The following is a 14908-nucleotide window of genomic DNA, read 5'->3' as shown; positions in this document are numbered from 1 at the left end:
TTAGACTGCATACAATAAATAAGCTAAAAAAAAGTCTATCAAAGATAACACAATTGTACAATCTCTAACAATCAACATGTCAAATGCAAATATGGAAATACCAGAAAAGTAGCAACAGAAGGGAAGGCAGGGCAGGTGCCTTTGCTAGGTGGCTGTCCTATTCCCTAGGACAAACTTAATTTGCATATCATAGATTCCCGCAAATGCTCTCTATCTGAAAAAGACAGCAAGATAATTAACAAAGATTATGTCAAAGTAGTTTGAAACTTTAGTACTAACGCATAATATTTTCCAAAGTGCTATAATAAAAATAGAAACTAGAAAGAAAAGAACGATACAAGTGATGAGAAGGTGACTAATATCTCCTGTGACTTGTCAGGTCAATTGTAAATGTCTCTTCAAAGTGTAAAAATCCAAAGGGATAGGACAGTGTTATCCATGGGTAAATGTGAGTGCATTATAGAAGGTCTAGTCTTTCATTAAGTCTGATATGAATGTCACACATATGAAGTCAAGCAACTGATCTGGTTGTTAGAGCTAATGCCCGCATACACATAAATTATCTTATGTCAGAAGAGGGGCTGCAGAATCCTTATGTCAAGAACTAAACTTAAAAAGGGGAATTTAACGAAAAATATAAAATACATATGTACACATACACATGTACAGTGCCTTGCAAAAAATTTTTACCGCCTTAACATAGTTCATGTTTTGTTGCTTCATAGCCAGGAATTAACACAGCAGCAGATGAATGTGTGCATCAAACACCAAGTTAAAACCTTATATGTCTGGTTTAGCAAATTTGGCCTAATTGGCTTAATCACGAGGCATTGCTCATGTAAATTTGCATTTGCTTTCACATGCCATAATATTCAGGGTCTAAAACGAATTTACCGCAAAACGTTTGCCCTGCGGGAATTAGTTCGCGCAACATTTAGCACTATCCAGGGGCAACACGGAGAGGCACCCCATGCCCCCATCAACCGGGGAGCCGCAGAGCTCCAAGCCCTCTCACTGCTCCGAAATAGAGTGGGGCCGAACCTCCGATTTTCGGTTCGCATAAACGTTTGCGAACCGCAATAGACTTCAATGGGGATGCGAACTTTGAAAAAAAAAAATTATGCTGGCCACACAAGTGATGGAAAAGATGTTTCAAGGGGTCTAACACCTGGAGGGGGGCATGGCGGAGTGGGATAGATGCCAAAAGTCTCCGGGAAAAATCTGGATTTGACGCAAAGCAGCGTTTTAAGGGCAGAAATCACATTGAATGCTAAATGACAGGCCTAAAGTGCTTTAAAACATCTTGCATGTGTATACATCAATCAGGTAGTGTAATTAAGGTACTGCTTCACACTGACACACCAAACTCACCGTGTAACGCACCGCAAACAGCTGTTTGTGTAGTGACGGCCGTGCTGGACTGGTGCGCACCATGGCGAGAGTGCAGGTTTTGGTGGCTTTACAGCCCATATGGTCGCCTGGCTGATGTAGCTGAATGACAGAACAGTGACTGTCCAGCTGATCAAATTTGGTCTGACCACAATGAGGCAACGACCTTATTATCGTGGGTGTGCCCCCCGAGACACTCATCTAGGCGCCGGTCATTGCTTCATTGTGATACGCAAGCCCCTTCACCACGGCAAGGTAATGATCACGAAGGGGAATGGGCGCATGTACATGCCTTTTCTTTTGTTGTTGCAGCTGCCCGCAGTGCAGCCAGAAAAATTAGGCAGTCACGTACACGCACCAGAAAAATTATTACAGCGGCCGCTGCTAACAGCGGCCTAAAAAATTCAGCAATCCGCCTGGAGTCCCGGACCCTGTTGGTGGTGGCGGAGAACACAACAGGTATGCAGTGGCGGGTTCACAGAACAGGTATGCAGTGGCGGGTTCACTGAACAGTACAGGTATGCAGTGGCGGGTTCACTGAACAGAACAGGTATACAGTGGCAGGTTCACTGAACAGAACAGGTATGCAGTGGCGGGTTCACTGAACAGGTATGCAGTGGCGGGTTCACTGAACACAACAGGTATGCAGTGGCGGGTTCACAGAACAGGTATGCAGTGGCAGGTTCACTGAACAGGTATACAGTGGCGGGTTCACTGAACACAACAGGTATGCAGTGGCGGGTTCACAGAACAGAACAGGTATACAGTGGCGGGTTCACTGAACACAACAGGTATGCAGTGGCGGGTTCACTGAACAGTACAGGTATGCAGTGGCAGGTTCACTGAACAGGTATGCAGCGGTGGGTTCAATGAACAGGTATGCAGTGGTGGGTTCACTGAACAGGTATGCAGTGGCGGGTTCACTGAACAGGTATGCAGTGGCAGGTTTACTGAACAGGTATGCAATGGTGGGTTCACTGAACAGGTATGCAGTGGTGGGTTCACAGTACAGGTATGCAGTGGTGGGTTCACAGAACAGGTATGCAGTGGCAGGTTCACTGAACAGGTATGCAGGTATCCAGTGGGCTCACTGAACAGAACAGGTATGGTGGGCTCACTGAACAGAACAGGTATGCAGCCAGGAACAAGCTAAGCCTAACTAACCTTTCCCTATGAGAGACAGTCTGCAGCAGCTCGCCCTACTCTCACTAACGCAGGCACACGAGTGAGCTTAATGGCCGCCGCTGCCTGCCTTTTATTAGGGGGGGAGTGGCTCCAGGGGCTAGTGTAGCCTAATTGGCTACACTGGGCCTGCTGACTGTGATGTAGAGGGTCAAAGTTGACCCTCATGGTGCATTATGGGGCGAACCGAACTTCCGCAAAACCTCGCCTGCGGGACGCGACCGCGAACCACTGAAGTTCGCATGGAACCGTTCGCAGGCGAACCATTCGGCCCAACTCTACTCAGAAACCCTGTAGTAGCACCCTGGAGGGGGAGGCTGGCGAGTGCAGGTGACACCTCCAAGCATGGCCAGCGCCGGGGAGAGCCATTCGCACCCGCCTCCCAAAAAACAGGCACCTACCTTACAACGTGCAACTTGGAATTATTATGGATTGTTTGAGAGTTTGCGCCATTTCATTAACAGAACATGCCTACATCATTGTAGGTGTGTTATTTGGTTTACTGGAATGCAAACAACAAATAGGACAAAATAACTGAAACCTTGCATAACTATTCATGCATCAACTAATGATAGATTTCTTGGTACTCCAGGGCAGGAGTCCCCAACCTTTTTGGACCCGAGGCCCGCTTGTCTGATACAGGACATTTTTTCCAAGGCCCGGTCGACCGGGATGGGGAGAAATCATGCGCATAAAACACCCACGAGCCATCATCCTGGCGGATCTACTAACCCCCAGCGACGCCGGTCCCATTGTGACGTCAAAAACGCTAGGGCTGCACAATTTTAGGAAAAAATTGAAATTGACATTTTTCTCTCAGAAATTACAATTTCGATTGTATTCACGATTTTTTTCGAATCAAGCTGTAGTAATTCACAATGCTCCCAGTATAGTTACTCCCAGTATAGGTTAGTCAGATAGGTCCCTCTAGTATAGTTGCCCCAATATAGGTTAGCTAGGTAGGTGTCCCTAGTATAGGTAGCCAGTATAGTTGCCCCCAGTATTGGTTAGCTTGGTAGGTGCCTCCAGTTTAGGTAGCCAGTATAGTTGCCCAAGTATAGGTTAGCTAGGTAAGTGCCAGGGGCGTAACTAGAAATCACTGTGGGCCCCCTGCAAAAATTTGGATGCACCCCCCCCCCCCCCCCTGTGCCCGCTCAGGTCCGTTTTGGGGGCAGGAGGGGTCGCAGCATGATGGGAGAGCATTGGCCCCCATGTCGGCTGGGAGGGGGGCCACTCCCCCCTCCCTCACCTCCGGCTCTCCCCTCCAGCATTGATCGGCGGTAGGAGCAGCGGCGGGCAGGAACACAAGCATACCTCCATGCTTCCACCGCAGAGGTCTGATGTCTAAGCATCTGATGCTACTTCCTGATAAACAGGAAGTAGCATGTGGCACTTAGACATCAGACCTCCGTGGTGGAAGCATGGAGGTATGCTTGCGTTCCTGCCCACTGCTGCTCCTAATGCCGATTATTGCTGGAGGGGGTGCGAGGGGAGAGCCCAAGGTGAGGGAAGGGGGAGGGGACCCCCTCCCCACCGATGTGGGTGCCAATGCTCTCCCCTCATGCTGCGACCCCTCCTACCCCCAAAAGCAGCCCTGAGCAGGCCCCAGAGGTGGCCTGGGTCCCCCCATGGGTGTAAGAGCTGCAGCCCCTATTGTTACGCCACTGGTAGTTGCCTCCAGTATAAGTAGCCAGTATAGTTGTCCCAGTATAGGTTAGCCAGGTAGATGCCTCCATTATAGGTAGCCAGTTTAGTTGCCCCCTGTATAGGTTAGCTAGGTAGGTGCCTCCAGTATAGGTAGCCAGGCAGCATAGGTGCAGTGGCGGGGGGAGCAGGCATAATGCAGTAACTCAACTTCCGCGATCCCTGCAGCCTCATTCTACTTTCTCTCCCAGGCCAAGTGCAAATGGAGCGATGGAGGAGGCGGGTCAAGAGCAGCAACAGAGGGGGTGAGACTGGAGGCTTCCAGGTAGCGTGATCGCCGCGCACGCTACACAGCAAACAGCTGCGGCTGCTAGTGAAGTCAATTACAGCCACAGCTGCACTACAGCGAGGCAGGGGCCCACAGCCTGGCACACGGACTGGTGGTTGGGGACCCCTGCTCCAGGGGATATTTCAGTATTTGGTAATTATGTTATTATAACCCATCCCTGACTTTTCCTTCTCAACAACTGTGTCCCTGACTTATTTAAATAGCTCCTCGGCCTTCGTGGTGTGCTTAGTGGTATTGCAGCCTCTGGGCCTTTCTGAAAAGGTGTCTTTATATTGACTGATCATGTGACACTTAGAGAGCCACTTGAAGGTAGACTTCTATTCACTAATTATAAGACTTTTGAAGATAATTGGTTGCATCAGCATTTTTAGGGAATTCATGGCAAAGGGGGTGAATACATATGCACATGCCAATTTTCAGTTTATTATATATATATATATATATATATATATATACCTGTGTATATATATATACCTGTGTGTATATATATATATATATATATATATATATATATATATATATATATATATATATACCTGTGTATATATATATATATATATATATATATATATAGATAGATAGATAGATAGATAGATAGATAGAATATATATATATATATATATATTATTTAAATTTCTCATTTCACAACATCAACTTAGGCCTCCTTCCCTCTGCGCAATTTAGCTACTTTTTCGTAAATAATATGCAATCGGCAGGGACATCAGAAAGTACATCGACTGCACTGTCTAATGTTTCCATCCATGCCTTGTGTTTCACTGTTGAATCGCAACACGTGGATTCATACATTTCAGTACCTTTGTGATGCAATTCCAATCATTATGATGAATGAAATTGCAATCGCATTGAGAGAGAATTGGGGAGTAGCACAGTGCTATGTATCGTGGCGCCCACTTGCTTTGCCTGCAGTGTTAAAATGGAAATGGGGCCTTAAATTTTTTTGCACAGATCCATCACATTAAATTTACAGGTTGGAATGTAACAAAATAGGTACAAAGAAGGGGTGCACTAAAAGCCCCTACAAGGGATGCAGGCACAGGGAGGCCCGAGCCTGGTAGAGGGCACTCCCAGGGCCATTGTTAGCAGCAGTGGGTTGCAGCACAGAAGAGAGGGCATTGGGCATACTGGGGGCACCTATAACTGTCTACCTATACTGGGGGCACTTATACTTGGCTATACTGGGGGCACCTATTCCTGGCTACCTATACTGGATTTTTTTTAATATATTCCGCCCGGGGAGGGGGTACAAAGCCAAGGGGGATCGGGTTAATACTTTTGCAAGGCATTGTATAAGGATGGGCATATACCATACAATCACAAAACAGTGGCAATGTAAGAGCTCATTGCCAAACAGCAGCTGACTGTTTATGGCTGCAGCAAGACCCCTCCCCCCGACACAAAATGTCACATTTATTTGAAGCATGCTATGAGTGAAGGTTTATTATGAACCATTTACAGTTGCTATTAAATATAGCCAATCATATATGATGTATAACAATATATATAGAACATTTTACAATGTAATAGAGGTCACATGTGAAAGATAAAGTATAAACATCTGTTCATATTGTCCACACCCACGGAGAAAGCTATTTACCAGAAAGGACCAAAATGAGATGAAATAGGCATACTGTGTAAGGCACAGTTTTGGGGTAATATGCCACAGTCTTCTACATTTCACTCGCATACAGACACCATAAATAGCATGGTTTGACAGAACCATTCAATACCACTGCATAAGTATAGTCCAATAATAATAAAATATAAATGTGCAGCATAGATTTGAGCAATCATTTACCCACCAACAAAATTTTTTTTTTTTGATATTTAGATGCCTTAATATGCTGTCTCCTCTATGCCATACATTTTCTTTAGGGCTTCCCCCTGCTATCTTTTGCACATGGATAACTGGTGCCAGTGATCTTGGAGCCAGTGTGGGGGTTCGGCTTAGCAGTGCTGTGTTTAGTGTTGACTCCTTATAAAGGAAGTAATAGGAGCATTGAGGCCGCACTGGTAACAAATGGTGGAAGGAGGTTGTGCACTGGCCTATGTAATCTTTCCTGTTTCTTTGCTCTGTGAAGGTACTGCATACAGTGGGTTGCAAAAGTATTCGGCCCCCTTGAAGTTTTCCACATTTTGTCATATTACTGCCACAAACATGAATCAATTTTATTGGAATTCCACATGAAAGACCAACACAAAGTGGTGTACACATGAGAAGTGGAACGAAAATCATACATGATTCCAAACATTTTTTACAAATAAATAACTGCAAAGTGGGGTGTGCATAATTATTCGGCCCCCTTTGATCTGAGTGCAGTCAGTTGCCTATAGACATTGCCTGATGAGTGCTAATGACTAAATAGAGTGCACCTGTGTGTAATCTAATCAGTCAGTACAAATACAGCTGCTCTGTGAGGGCCTCAGAGGTTGTCTAAGAGAATATTGGGAGCAACAACACCGTGAAGTCCAAAGAACACACAAGACAGGTCAGGGATCAAGTTATTGAGAAATTTAAAGCAGACCCAGGCTACAAAAAGATTTCCAAAGCCTTGAACATCCCATGGAGCACTGTTCAAGCGATCATTCAGAAATGGAAGGAGTATGGCACAACTGTACACCTACCAAGACAAGGCCATCCACCTAAACTCACAGGCCGAACAAGGAGAGCGCTGATTAGAAATGCAGTCAAGAGGCCCATGGTGACTCTGGACGAGCTGTAGAGATCTACAGCTCAGGTGGGAGACTCTGTCCAGAGGACAACTGTTAGTCATGCACTGTACAAAGTTGGCCTTTATGGAAGAGTGGCAAGAAGAAAGGCATCGTTAACAGAGAGCATAAGAAGTCCTGTTTGCAGTTTGCCACAAGCGATGTGGGGGACACAGCAACCATGTGGAAGAAGGTGCTCTGGTCAGATGAGACCAAATTGAACTTTTTGGCCAAAATGCAAAACGCTATGTGTGGCAGAAAACTAACACTGCACATCACTCTGAACACACCACCCTCACTGTCAAATATGGTGGTGGCAGCATCATGCTGGGGGGGTGCATCTCTTCAGCAGGGACAGGGAAGCTGGTCAGAGTTGATGGGAAGATGGATGGAGCCAAATACAGGGCAAACTTGGAAGAAAACCTCTTGGAAACTGCAAAAGACTTGAGACTGGGGCGGAGGTTCACCTTCCAGCAGGACAATGACCCTAAACATAAAGCCAGGGCAACAATGGAATGGTTTAAAACAAAACATATCTATGTGTTAGAATGGCCCAGTCAAAGTCCAGATCTAAATCCAATCGAGAATCTGTGGCAAGATCTGAAAACTGCTGTTCACAAACGCTGTCCATCTAATCTGACTGCGCTGGAGCTGTTTTGCAAAGAAGAATGGGCAAGGATTTCAGTCTCTAGATGTGCAAAGCTGGTAGAGACATACCCTAAGGCTACTTACACACCAAGACGTTGCGTTTTAGGGGACGTTATGGTCGCATAACGTGCCCCTAACACAACGCATGGTGGTGCGGGAGAGGGTGGTAGAGTGAGCCGCGTTAGGCGGCTCTATCCGCATAAGGTCTCCCAGGGTGGCGCTGATTGGCCGGCGGGACCACGTGATGCGGAGCGAGCCACTCCGCATCACGTGGTCCCGCCGGCCAATAAGCGGTCGCCAGTGCAGTGCATATTAAGTAGCCATGTGCGCGGCTACTGTAGCGGCATCTCCTCGCCTCCTCTCCGCCCCCCACTGAGCATGTGCAAACAGTCTAACGCGGCTAAAGCCGCTAGAACGCACAGCATGCTGCACTTTCACTACAACCTGCAGCGTTACATGTAACGCAATGTGGGCAGTGTGAACAGCCCACTTGTGTTACATTGGTGTGCGTTGGGGGAGCGTTACAGGCTGCACTAACGTGTGCCTGTAACGTCCCTGTGTGGAAGCAGCCTCAAAGACTGGCAGCTGTAATTGCAGCAAAAGGTGGTTCTACAAAGTATTGACTCAGGGGGCCGAATAATTATGCACACCCCACTTTGCAGTTATTTATTTGTAAAAAATGTTTGGAATGATGTATGATTTTCGATCCACTTCTCACATGTACACCACTTTGTATTGGTCTTTCACGTGGAATTCCAATAAGATTGATGCATGTTTGTGGCAGTAATATGACAAAATGTTGAACACTTCAAGGGGGCCGAATACTTTTGCAACCCACTGTATTTGCTACATTGGTACAGCCAGAAAACACAATGTACTAAATTCAGGTTTAGCACAAACTAATCATTTTTTTTTTTTACATTTTGTTTTTCAGTGTTATTTTCCAGTGTGACATATTTGGAGAATTTTGGTATGATTTACATCTGACTGCAGAGAAACCATCATCGGTTAAAATTCCTGAAGTGGTCTGTGAACTTGGAAAGTTAGTATTTCTTTCAAGTACCTTTTCATTTAAACAGGAAGCTGACCTTGGCTTAATAAGCTTTATCTTTCCTACCCTTCAGCATTCTCAGTAGCTTTGATATGCACAATTGTAGGCAGTAAATTTCCTCCTTACCAGGTTTAATGATGTACATGTTTTTTTGTACTCCTAGAACAGTTCTCACTCTTATCTCTGCCCTCTGTACAAGCTTTTGTCATTTACCTGCCCTTAGGCTTCTTTAGCAGAACATAGGAGAGAAGCAGTAAGAGGGGAGATGTAGCTTTATTACACTTTTACAATGCTTACGTGATGCATACAAAACTGTTTTAAGATTATGTTGTTCAGCATCACATATAACATTAAGCAGTGTGTTCAGCAAGTGGGTTTTTTTTTCATGTTTTTCTTGTTGGTGTGGATGAACTGAACTTTCAAAACCAAATTGTTCCCCAGCTATTCAATACTCTGTTACAGCAAACTGTACAAATTAGAGCAATTCTGTTTACGTTTTGCTGCAGAAAATAGGACTCAATTATATCTAGGCCACCATAGGAGGCCCGGGAACTGAACATAGCGACAGTAATAGCTGTGCTCACCAAAAGTTTTAAAGCAATAGTTTAGATTTCAACTTTGTCTGCTTTTAACAGAAATACCATTATAAAAAAGCATGTAAAATAATATATATATATATATATATATATATATATATATATATATATATATATATATATATATATATATACAGGATCTTGATAAACATTAGACTTTCATATATTTTAGATTCAACTACACACAACTGAAGTAGTTCAAGCCTTTTATTGTTTTAATATTGATGATTTTGGCATACAGCTCATGAAAACCCAAATTTCCTATCTCAAAAAATTAGCATATTTCATCCGACCAATAAAAGAAAAGTGTTTTTAAAACAAAAAAAGTCAACCTTCAAATAATTATGTTCAGTTATGCACTCAATACTTGGTCGGGAATCCTTTTGCAGAAATGACTGCTTCAATGCGGCGTGGCATGGAGGCAATCAGCCTGTGGCACTGCTCAGGTGTTATGGAGGCCCAGGATGCTTCGATAGCAGCCTTAAGCTCATCCAGAGTGTTGGGTCTTGCGTCTCTCAACCTTCTCTTCACAATATCCCACAGATTCTCTATGGGGTTCAGGTCAGGAGAGTTGGCAGGCCAATTGAGCACAGTAATACCATGGTCAGTAAACCATTTACCAGTGGTTTTGGCACTGTGAGCAGGTGCCAGGTCGTGCTGAAAAATGAAATCTTCATCTCCATAAAACTTTTCAGCAGATGGAAGCATAAAAGTGCTCCAAAATCTCCTGATAGCTAGCTGCATTGACCCTGCCCTTGATAAAACACAGTGGACCAACACCAGCAGCTGACATGGCACTCCAGACCATCACTGACTGTGGGTACTTGACACTGGACTTGAGGCATTTTGGCATTTCCCTCTCCCCAGTCTTCCTCCAGACTCTGGCACCTTGATTTCCAAACGACATGTAAAAGTTGCTTTCATCCAAAAAAAGTACTTTGGACCAATGAGCAACAGTCCAGTGCTGCTTCTCTGTAGCCCAGGTCAGGCGCTTCTGCCGCTGTTTCTGGTTCAAAAGTGGGTTCATGCTTCCATCTGCTGAAAAGCTTTATGGAGATAAAGATTTTTATTTTTCAGCACGACCTGGCACCTGCTCACAGTGCCAAAACCACTGGTAAATGGTTTACTGACCATGGTATTACTGTGCTCAATTGGCCTGCCAACTCTCCTGACCTGAACCCCATAGAGAATCTGTGGGATATTGTGAAGAGAAAGTTGAGAGACGCAAGACACAACACTCTGGGTGAGCTTAAGGCCGCTATCAAAGCATCCTGGGCCTCCATAACACCTGAGCAGTGCCACAGGCTGATTGCCTCCATGCCACGCCGCATTGAAGCAGTCATTTCTGAAAAAGGGTTCCCGACCAAGTACTGAGTGCATAACTGAACATAATTATTTGAAGGTTGCCTTTTTTTGTTTTAAAAACACTTTTCTTTTATTGGTCGGCTGAAATATGCTAATTTTTTGAGATAGGAAATTTGGGTTTTCATGAGCTGTATTCCAAAATCATCAATATTAAAACAATAAAAGGCTTGAACTACTTCAGTTGTGTGTATTTGAATCTAAAATATATGAAAGTCTAATGTTTATCAGTACATTACAGAAAATAATGAACTTTATCACAATATGCTAATTTTTTGAGAAGATCCTGTATATATATATATATATATATATATATATATATATATATATATATATATATATATATATACATACACGCACGCACGCACGCACGCACGCACGCACGCACGCACACACACACACACACACCTATATATAAAAATGCATCAGATAAGTGATGGCCTCTTCCCATCTGACATCCTCCTTCCTGCCCCTCCTCTGGCAGGTGGCTGGATCAGTGATTTTGTCCCTATCACTGGGGACGTAAGGCCAGCTGACATTCCTGTCATAGCCATGTCTCCACAATGGCCTCAATTCACTAAGCAGTTTAGACTAGTCTACAGATGGTTTTTAGTCTGCTGATGGTTTGGTGTAATGTTTTAGACCTGGTCTAACATTCAGTAATTGCACAATTCACAAAGGCAAACAAGGAGTAACCACGCCCACTTTTTCTGACAGAGGTTAGACAAGATGGTTTCTGTATGTAAAGTAATTCTGTGAGGTATTTTAGATGTGAGGATGGAACCTTTTGAATTATTTATGCAGGAGTTTAATATTTGTATGCAGAGGAGAGCTCATCAGAGGAGAAGGATGTCAGTCATAGCTACTCGTTTGTGAATTGCATCTTTTGATCATTTCCCATGCTTTACCCACCTAATTACCAAATGGTTTAGACCAGGTCTTAAAACAGGTCTAAAACATTTGATAATAGTGAATTCCCCTTTGATGCAACTGACCAAACTATCAGTAGACTAAAAACCATCTGTAGGCTAGTCTAAACTGCTTAGTGAATTGAGGCCAGTGACTGATGGCTGAGCTGTCACTGCTAGATTAGGAACCAGTAAAATTGTCCATGAAGAAAAAAACAAAGATAACAATAGTCAAACACAGTGTAATATGTACACCTAAGAAGGTGAAGTAGAACACAAACTGAAAGTACTCAGATACCAAGATTGTGACACGAGCAACCACTGTAAAGAGAGTTGTCCTCACCTAGGTATGTGGGTCTCTCTCCTGTAATTCAGCCAAAGGTAAAAATATATATTCTGTATAGTTCTGAACAGCTCGTTAGGTATAAAATAATTAAAAACTGTTTAAAGTACCCCTGACCTGGTACCTGGTCCTCGATATTTTTAATATGTTTTTTTACTGGTGCTGTGTGACTAGCACACAGCCCCATCCTCCCCTCTACAGCGCCCCCTGCGGCCCCATTCTGACATAAAATATATGCATGGGAGGAAGTGGTAGTTCTTTGGCCCCTCTACTCATCCATAATTCAACTCCCTCCACCTGCCACTATATATAAATCACCTGCACATGTGGATTTGTGCTGTGTGTGAACTTGTGGTAATTGAGTTCGGAAGGATATCCAACCTCAAATACCACAAGATCGCACACAGCGCAGCTCCCCTGCGCACTGTGTGCAGTGGGCACAGCAGGGAGGAGGATGGTGCTCACAGCACCAGAATTTAAACCATTTTAAAAGTATGGGGGGAGGAGAGAACCAGGTCAGGGGTATTTGAAAACAGAATGCAAGTGTTGGCTTACCTCCTAACAGCTTTTTGCCTTAAAATTTATTAAATATGTTATTAGACAATACATTTTTTGCAGCTACAGTGCTTCACCAAGCCATAAAAGTACAAAGTGTGAACACTCACCTTCTGAAGTGCACTTTTTATGACCTGATGGTTGTAATTTTTCAAAACAAAGAAGAAAAAAAAACCCCGCTATCTGACAGCATGTTTGTTAAACTGTTTGTAGAATAGCAGACAGCACCATCTTTTTGGAGGTAAGCCACCACCTACACTCTATAATAACTCTATACACATTGAGTGCTCCCTGGTTCCCTTTTACAATGCATATTTTTTATAACAATTTTGATTTTATTTGCACTTTAATAGTACTATTTTAGAATGCTTGTTTATATTCAGAATGTTATTATTTCGTATTTATATAGCATCAACACCTTCTGTAGTGCTGTGCATACAACAAAACAGGCAATAGTGGGGTGCATGGACACATAAATAATTCAACTCTCTACTATAAGGACACCCAGCAACATAAGTACAAAAACATGCATGCTTGATGTGCTAGTACATGTATAATTGATAAAGTACAACAAAAACACTAGGGGGAGGTTTCTGCCCTTGTGAAATTACAGTGTGCAAGCTTAGAACCTGCCTTAAAGTTTGAACTTAATGGCCATTTTCTCAATATTTTACAGGTGGGCTCGCCTTTCTGTTCCATTGTGTAATCCCACACAGGAAACATTTGATCTGCAAATTATAAATACCAATCCTGAGCATTTCTTAGTGGAACTGGATCAAAGTAAACCGGTAAGTCAATTTCACCTGTGAAAAGGCAGTTACAATTGAATCATTATTGTAGTTGAAATAAGGAGTTTGTGATGACAGTGTAAAATGGGATGAAGATTTAAAGAGAAACTGTAACCAAGGATTGAACTAGATCCCAATCAGTAGCTGATACCCCTTTTTCCCATGAGAAATCTTTTCCTTTTCACAAACGCATCATCAGGGGGCTCTGTATGGCTGATATTGTAGTGAAACCCCTCGCACAGTGTGATGTCAGGACCATGGTGTTGACAGCACACTGTGGGAGCCTTGTTGCATTGTGGGAAATAACAGCGGTTTACAGCTGTTTCCAACTGGCAAAAAAGTAAGCAGCAACTCTTCCACTGACATCACCTTCCAGAAGTTAAAATATCACCATTTGATAAATGTCAGAATGTAAATCAGGGAGAGGAAAGATTTTACAATGGGCAAACACTGACTATCTTTTCATTAAAGAGTTAATCTTTAAGACAATTGATTCATTATAAAAAGATGAGCAAATTAGAGTTGTGTCACACTGAATGCAAGTGGTAGTATCCCAACTACATCAGGGTATTCATTTGTTAAATGCATGGGGTGCCTGGCTTACAAGGATAATTGCACTACCGCCAGTGTACAGCCTTGGTATATCCAGTGATAACAAGATCTTCAATAAGTTACTCCCCGGTGCTGGGTTTTAGTTTGGTGGACTAGTAGCTGGTAGAGAAGAGAAATAATTGTAGTCTGTTTGCTTTTGTCTTCAACCCATACTAAAAAGACAGACAGGACTGAGATGTATGCTATTCTTATTCTAACTCATCTGTGGGTCTAATGTGTATCCATTATACCGGTGCTTTTAGAATAACATTATTTATTCCCATTTGCCTCATTACTAAAACATCTTTAATAGCTACCTATAGTAACACAGATTTTCTTTTGAATTGAAGTCTGTACTTTGACTAGGTTATTCCAATACATTAAATGCTTCCCCTTAAACCACTCGATTTTACTTTAACAATATGTTTTGAGTCATAGTCCTGCTGGAAGGTGAAACTCCCTCCCACTCTCAAATGACTGGCAGATTGACACAGGTTTTGCTTAACCACTTGAGGACCTAGGGCTTTCTACCCCTTAAGGACCGGCCACTTTTTTTCCATTCAGACCACTGCAGCTTTCACGGTTTATTGCTCGCTCATACAACCTACCACCTAAATGAATTTTGGCTCCTTTTCTTGTCACTAATAAAGCTTTCTTTTGGTGCTATTTGATTGCTCCTGCGATTTTTACTTTTTATTATATTCATCAAAAAAGACATGAATTTTGGCAAAAAAATGATTTTTTTAACTTTCTGTGCTGACATTTTTCAAATAAA

General features: G+C 43.2%; 1 protein-coding gene across 1 annotated transcript in view; it reads left to right on the top strand.

Moving 5' to 3' along the window:
• CFAP47 (cilia and flagella associated protein 47) overlaps nt 1-14908 on the top strand; it is a 730879-nt gene that overhangs the window by 554295 nt on the left and 161676 nt on the right. Inside the window, exons 54-55 of the mRNA XM_068268343.1 lie at nt 8874-8981; nt 13431-13542. Of these exons, the coding sequence (XP_068124444.1) occupies nt 8874-8981; nt 13431-13542 (220 nt within the window). The remainder of the gene's footprint in view (nt 1-8873; nt 8982-13430; nt 13543-14908) is intronic.

This window comes from Hyperolius riggenbachi, chromosome 2, assembly GCF_040937935.1.
Source record: "Hyperolius riggenbachi isolate aHypRig1 chromosome 2, aHypRig1.pri, whole genome shotgun sequence".
Lineage (NCBI taxonomy): Eukaryota > Metazoa > Chordata > Amphibia > Anura > Hyperoliidae > Hyperolius > Hyperolius riggenbachi.
This window is presented reverse-complemented; position numbering and strand designations above follow the sequence as displayed.